Source organism: Pistacia vera, unplaced genomic scaffold (assembly GCF_008641045.1).
Source record: "Pistacia vera cultivar Batoury unplaced genomic scaffold, PisVer_v2 Contig140, whole genome shotgun sequence".
Taxonomy (NCBI): Eukaryota; Viridiplantae; Streptophyta; class Magnoliopsida; order Sapindales; family Anacardiaceae; genus Pistacia; species Pistacia vera.
Window position 1 is genome coordinate 1522307 of NW_022195467.1, and position 7877 is coordinate 1530183.

The 7877-nt window shown below is 31.7% G+C and overlaps 1 protein-coding gene across 2 annotated transcripts; it reads left to right on the forward strand.

Moving 5' to 3' along the window:
* The first annotated feature begins 4468 nt into the window (after positions 1 to 4468).
* On the forward strand, positions 4469 to 7116 carry LOC116123229. 2 transcript variants are annotated; one of them, XR_004127008.1, is made up of 6 exons: positions 4469 to 4734; positions 5325 to 5553; positions 6092 to 6380; positions 6478 to 6555; positions 6837 to 6963; positions 7001 to 7116. XR_004127008.1 is itself a non-coding variant. In XM_031409031.1 (5 exons), exons 2-5 carry the CDS (start codon positions 5327 to 5329, stop codon positions 6885 to 6887), a joined length of 645 nt encoding a protein of 214 aa, XP_031264891.1. In that variant the 5' UTR covers positions 4469 to 4734; positions 5325 to 5326; the 3' UTR covers positions 6888 to 7116. The 2 variants fall into 2 exon arrangements, 1 of the variants encoding a protein (XP_031264891.1); XM_031409031.1 differs by having other exon boundaries at positions 6837 to 7116.
* Positions 7117 to 7877: the final 761 nt, after the last annotated feature.

Genomic DNA, 7877 nt, shown 5'->3' on the forward strand with positions numbered 1-7877 from the left:
GCTTAATCACTGTTGGATTCAACTGATATAATACATATTTTACAATTAGATTCATAGATATATATCGGTCCAATAAATTAATATCAGTACGTCCTGACTATATAATAATAATAATAATAATAATAATATATATTATTTATTAATTGGATCTAAAGTATGAAATGGAAATAGATCCTTTTAAGAATTGTTAAATTCAATATTAAGTTATATTATTATTATTATATTATTTATCGTAATGAATTTATATGATATATAGGTAGTAAGATTTAAGATCAGGATGGTGAAATGTTGTGCTAGTCACCTAAGATTAATCGAATGCACGTAAACTGGTTTAGATATCTTATATATATATATATATACTATTATATTAGAATAATTAATTATGTGATGCCTTTTGATGCCACCACCAATATTTGTAACACAATGGTGATAATTTTACAATGTGACAACCTAAATTTTACAATAAGGACATTTGATTCACGAGCTAGGTATTAGAACCAAGTATCAAAACAATTTAATTCTCAATTTCATTTAATTTTCAATCTATGAAATAGACAATTAAGTTAATCTAGAATATGGATTTTTTTTCTTTTTAATTAATTAAGTTTAGATATGATAAGAAGCATAATCAAAATGTATATTCAATTATTATGTTTTTATATTTTGAGAATCAAATTGGATTAAATGTCAAAAATACAAAAAAAAAAAAAAAAATCCCATTTCATCCACACGAAAAATAAATAAGATACCTCCTTATTAATAATAGAAAATTCTGTGTACTTTATAGGATATTAGTACGAATAAAATTTTAAGTTGTAAATAATAGTTTATATGAAAAAGTAAATACCTTTTAAAAACCAAAAACCCCTAAAAAATTATATTAAATAAAAAAAACCACTAAAAAATATAAAAAAAACACCCTTTAAATAGTAGAAACTTTTGGGCAAGGAGATATCAAATACTTTTAAAAAATCATTACGATACTTGAGACAGCAAATCTCAATAGAGAATATGAAATAATCAATCGTCACTAGAGACCCTAATGGTAGAAGAGTAAAAGAAAATTTCATGAGTTTTTAAATTCGAATTTCTCTAATCACTAATAGGATGATTACTGAAGCTCTTATACAGCTAATAGTTCTAAGACTCCAAATAATTAGTTAATTGCATATAAACTGTTCCGAATATATATATCAAATAATATAAATAGGAAACAAATCTCAACCACACGTAGTGATCCTCGATATACTTGTATCATAAGCTATGTGAAAACATTTAAACTGTAAATGTCTCAGGTCAATGATTTTGAAAAAAATAATAATAAATGTGTCCCCTTTTAGGCGGACACATCTTTCTATGTTGAATTCATGGCTTTGAATCCTTTGATCTTTGTTAAAAATTTTGCTTGTTGTCAAAGTTCGTTGAAATTGTGACTTATTTTTGTCTTTGCATAGTCATCCATTTTCTAATTATTTTTCATTTCTTTTACTTGATTATTTGAATACATGTCTTTTACCATTTTAAATTAGTAATTTCACCTAAATAATAATGAATAAAAAAAAAAAGAGGATATTTGATATAATACAGTTATTTATTATGAAAATGGGAACATAAACATCCTTTGAACAATTGCATTTCTCCCCTCTTAAAAGAATCATTGCCCACAAGGATATAATTTTGGTAATTTGTTAGAACTTAAGCTCAAGGGAGACCCTAACCCAAAAGATCGGTCTGATAGGTGGAAGAGCCCATAAGCTTAAGTACCACACTTGGTGAGTGTGAGATCCCCATATAAAATCCTAACATAATTCCAACTGAAACATATAAGCATAGCTTATTGAGGATTAATGAGAATATAAATTTATTATGGGTTCATTGGTAAATTGTTTTGATTGAACACTTATTAACGGGTTGTCTTAACGTGTGCATTTAGAACGCATCTTCATACCATTAGCAGACCGATTATTTGTTTATTTTAATACACTTTATGGACAAAAAAAAAAAACAAAAATTTTAATTTATTAATATGCTAAATGTTTTATCTCTTGACGCTCTTAACATGTGTTTTCTGGGAAATTCGAAGCGGATAAATACCCAGTTGGCATGCAAATATCCCACGATGTGGATCTCATAACGAAGGTCGTTGATTGCATAACTTTCCTGTTTTATTGAATTTGAGTTTATCTCCAACTCAATCTTGTAAGGGATACTACATAAATCTAATTATATATATTTTTTAGAGAGATTCGAGAGGGAGAATAGGGAAAGAGTAAATTAACTAGACAACTATTTGTAAATCAGATCACTGATATTACACATTCAATAACATAACAATGAACGTAGATTTTGCATTATAATCAGCCGATCCACTTTAAACAGATTTTCTTGTTCTTCGTTATTTTGTATTTATTATTGCACGTTTTATCATCGTATTATTCTATCACTTGTCCATTTGGATTACGCACACATCCTACATGATTCTAACATTATTAATCACGTACTTTTAGTTGGTGTAGATTTCTACATCAACATGTATCCTAAAAACACATATTAAAACAACCTCTTATTAACAANTTTTTCATTTCTTTTACTTGATTATTTGAATACATGTCTTTTACCCTTTTAAATTAGTAATTTCACCTAAATAATAATGAATAAAAAAAAACAGGATATTTGATATAATATCCGAATACAATTATTTATTATGAAAATGGGAACATAAACATCCTTTAAACAATTGCATTTCTCCCCTCTTAAAAGAATCATTGCCCACAAGGATATAATTTTGGTAATTTATTAGAACTCGAGCCTAAGGGAGAGCCAAACCCAAAAGATCGGTCTGATAGGTGGGAGAGCCCCTAGGCTTAAGTACCACACTTGGTGGGTGTGAGATCCCGATGTGAGATCCTAACATTGTACCCTCCTTCAAGAGTTGACGTCTACGACGGCTTTCACTCTATCGACATTGACACGACGGTAGCCTTTTTTTCCTTTGGATGGCTTCACTCACCTATCAGTCATTCGATGCACATCGCACCTTAATCTAGCCTATAGGTAGCCATTTCCGCAACCTAACTTTCAACGAAAGCACAAATGTTATAACTTAAGCCCAAGGGAGAGCCCAACCCAAAAGACCGGCTTAATAGGTGGGAGAGCCTCTAGGCTTAAATACCACACTTGGTGGGTGTGAGATCCCAATATGAGATCCTAACATAATTCCAACTGAAACATATAAACATAGCTTATTGAGGATTAATGAGAATATAAATTTATTATGGGTTCCTTGGTAAATTGTTTTGATTGAACAATTATTAAGGGGTTGTCTTAACGTGTGCATTTAGAACGCATCTTCAGACCACTAGCAGACTGATTATTTGTTTATTTTAATGCACTTTATGGACAAAAAAAAGACAAACAAACAAAATTTTTAATTTATTAATATGCTAAATAGTTTCTCTTAATGCTTTTAACATGTGTTTTATGGGAAATTCTGAGTGGATAAATCCTCAGTTGGCATGCAAATATCTCACGGTTTGGATCTCATAACCAAGGCTGTTGATTGCATAACTTTCCTGTTTTATTGAATTTTAGTTTATCTTCAACTCAACCTTGTAAGGGATACTATATAAATCTAATTATACTTTTTTTTTTTTTTTTTGAGAGATTAGAGAGGGAGGATAGGGAAATAGTAAATTAACTAGACAACTCTTTGTAAATCAGATCGCTGATATTACATATTCAGTAACATAACAGTGAACATAAGTTTTGCATTATAATCAGCCGATCCACATTAAACAGTTTCTCTTGTTCTTTGTTATTTTGTATTTATTATTGCACATTTTATCATCGTATATTCTATCGCTTATCCATTTGGATCATACACACATCTTACGTGATTCTAACATTATTAATCATGTACATTTGGTTGGTGTAGATTTATGCATCAACAACATCTACCCTAAAAACACATATTAAAACAACCTCTTATTAAAAATGATTTGAGGATTCGATGATTCTTGGATCTTCAAATCAAATTGAACTATAAAGGTTATTCATTTTTTTTTTTTTTTTTTTTAAATTTTAGGAACACACTCTAGCAGTTATTTATTAATAAAATTTTATTTTGGATAATTTAACTTCTAAATCAAACTTTCACATTAATACAACTAACATTTTTCTTTTTTCTTTTTGTATAAATTTTTTTTTTTTTTAAAATTTCAACTTAAAGACTTGCACTATATGGACCGAAGTAAATTTGGGCTGAGTTATTTTATAAAGGCCCAAAGTAAGCCCAATTGCAAGCCCAGGAAAAGGTTAGTCCAGCCCAGCCCAGCCCAATTTTTCTTCTCTCATTCTCTCAGTTTTGAACAGTGGACTGAACTCCCCCATCTAACCTTCCATCACCAATCCAACGGCCACAATAATCTTGAGTTATTTTTATCACCTTCTGTCATCAAAGATAAATAGAAAGAAAGAGCGAGAAGCAATGGAGGAAGAGGAGAGAAAAGAAAGAAAGAAAGAAAGAAATTTCACAACGAAGACTGAGAGATAAACAATAAAAACCAGCTCCCCATTGAAGCACAAAGCGAGAAGAAAAAGAAAAATAAAGTCTTTTTGTTTGTGTTTTCAGAGAGAAAGCAGAGGACTTGATAAAGAAGAGAGAGTTGTTTTTGTTCTTGCTGTTGTTTATCATGAGAATCTTCTCATGTTTTCTTCTATAACATAACTTAACATGTATGTTATTGTTCTTGATTTTTCATTTTCTCGTTTATAGTTTTTGCTTTTTGTGCTTTCTTCTTCTTCTTCTTCTTCTGAAACTCTCTTACACAGAGGTTTTGTGACCAGTTTTTGGTGTTGGAGTTGTAGATCTTGAGGTTAGATGACAATCGTCTCTGTTTCTGGAGATTTTTTCTTCAGATGTTCTTTTTTTTTCGTCTTGGCGATTCCAAGAAACTGAAATATGTAATTTTTGGATTCTTTTATCAACTTCAGTTTCGATTTCCTATATAAAATTCCCACTTCTGAGACTTCTAAACCGAAAGAAAAATTCCCAAATTGGTAGATGAAATAAATTATTTTTCTTCCTTGCTTTACCCGGTATTTCACCATCTCTTTGAGTTTCACTTCTGGGTTTTCTAGATTTTTTTTTTTTTCCCCAACAACCCACTGAATTAACCAAAGAATCGAAATGGGTATCACAAAACTTTGATCTTTTTGAGCTTAATGTTTATCATCTTTTTTATTTTTCACTTCTGGGCACCTTTAAAAAATCAATCTTTATGTGCAAAGAAAGCTCAGATTTTGTGGGTTTGTTTTGGTGGTAGGTATGGAGAAGGAAGAGAGGAACCAGAGAGCTTGTAAATCATCATCATCATCAATGGAGCCGGAATTTTTCTTACAGTGGGGAAACAAGAAGAGGTTAAGATGTGTGAGAGTCAAGGACCCACAAAAGCTCTCACAGAAATCGAACGGCGTAATTCGCCGGAGAATCACAAGAATCGATCGATGTTTGGTCACTGCCTCAGACAAAGAAACCACAAGCCGTCTCACTAGGTGAGACATATTTCTCCGATTTGTATAAAAAACAAAGTTTTCGGAGTGATTTGTTTTGTTACTTTGGTTTCAACGGTGTTGATTTGGTTGAAGGTTTTGTGAAATTTGAAGTGCTTTTCTCTTACCCTTTTTGTTTGGTTGCTGAGAAAACGGAAGAAAACAGCATGCAAGAAAAGAGATTCACCTGAAAAAAAAATCCAATCTTGGATAATCTGCGTTCAAGATGTCAGATTTCAATTTTTTTTTTTTTTAAACTTTAATTCTGTTTATTTTATGGTCCTTTTTATTTTTTATTTTTATTTTTATTTTTTGTGTGTGTGATATGTATTCTGTTTCTTGTTTTTCTCTGTTTGGTTGCTGAGAAACTGCAAAAAAAAAAATAAAATAAAAGAACTTTTGAATCTGTGTTGAGTGGTTTTCATAATAGCGTCTGATGACTAGTTTCTTCTTAACAAAACTAGCAACAATGGAGATTGACGGATTGTGTTTTGAATGTGGGTTGAGTGGTTTTTAATTGTTGTTGTGTTTTTGGATGCAGGAATTCTGAGGCTGCAATACTCCGTTCAGGTTCAAATGAGAATCGAAAATCATCTTCGCCTGAGAAGGAAGATAGGTACTACACCACGAGAGGATCAGTGGTTGGTGATGAGAATGGCAAGGTTCCTGTAGATACCAACAACGGAGAGGACAATAAATTGGTTGTTTGGCCGAAGCTGTATATTTCTTTGTCGAACAAAGAAAAAGAGGAGGATTTCTTAGCTATGAAAGGGTGTAAGCCTCCTCAAAGGCCTAAAAAGAGAGCTAAGATTATTCAAAGAAGTTTACTTGTAAGTTTCGCAAGCACTTTCTGTATTCGGGTGTAAGCCTTCTTTGTTTACTTTTCTTTGGTTTTTGATTGTTTGCTTTGGTTTTGGTGGGTGGCAGTTGGTGAGTCCTGGTGCTTGGTTGACTGATATGTGCCAAGAGAGGTATGAAGTTAGGGAGAAGAAGAGCTCTAAGAAGGTAATTCAACTCTTTTTGCACTGATTTGTTATCATCTTGTTGAGTCGGTGCCAAAACGCTCAGTCAGTATCTAAAAACATCGATGCTAATAGTTTCAATTGGCATCTCAAAACATGGATGCTAATTGCTCGATTGGTATCTATAAACTCATTGTATGTTTAGTTTTAGATACTGATCTAACGGATGACACCGGCACGGCACCTGCTAGTAGTCTTGTTTTGTTTCTGTTTTTGGTTGCAAAGATAGATGATTGATGAGTTAGATCCGTGGGTGTGTTGCAGAGACCAAGAGGATTGAAAGCCATGGGGAGTGTGGAAAGTGATTCAGAATGAGGAAGGTTTATATGAAGTTAATAGCAGCAGCAGGGCCACTTTGCTTTGAAATTTTTGGAAATTTGTATTCTGATTTGAGTGCTTGGGTTGTTTTAAGATTTATTTTTATGTTAGAGAATTGGGAGAGATGAAAAAACAACACTCTCTGCTGGGTTTGCTGTATAGAAGTAACATTTAATTTTTATCAATGAGAAAAATAATTATTTCTTTTTTCCCTCTCATTCTATTATATACCAAACACTTGTTGTTTGTCTTCTTCATTTTGTTTCACACAAATGTTCTGCCCTCTCTCTCTGTATTGTCCTCTTCATATTGTCTCATACTCTTATTTGTATATTCCTCAATGTATTTTTTGTTTTTGTGATAAACTAGCAAAAGGGGCATTTTATATTATGTTATCAGTGTGATATTTCATGCACCAATCCTTCATGGTAACTGGTAATCCAATTTGGGGTATTTTCAAATTACATTTCCACCCTAATGATTCATGACTTCTGACCAGTTTGTGTGTACTCAAGTAATTCGACATATTTGGTTTAGTTGAGCATGATTCATGATGATTCTGCCAACAAAAAATTTAGATACTAAGTTCTTAAAAGGGTAGCTAAACTACTATCAAATTTGTGAGTAGCTCAACTACTATTCCAATTTTAGAAAATCTGGANTCTTCATATTGTCTCATACTCTTATTTGTATATTCCTCAATGTATTTTTTGTTTTTGTGATAAACTAGCAAAAGGGGCATTTTATATTATGTTATCTGTGTGATATTTCATGCACCAACCCTTCATGGTAACTGGTAATCCAATTTGGGGTATTTTCAAATTACATTTCCACCCTAATGATTCATGACTTCTGACCAGTTTGTGTGTACTCAAGTAATTCGACATATTTGGTTTAGTTGAGCATGATTCATGATGATTCTGCCAACAAAAAATTTAGACATTGAAGTTCTTAAAAGGGTAGCTAAACTACTATCAAATTTGTGAG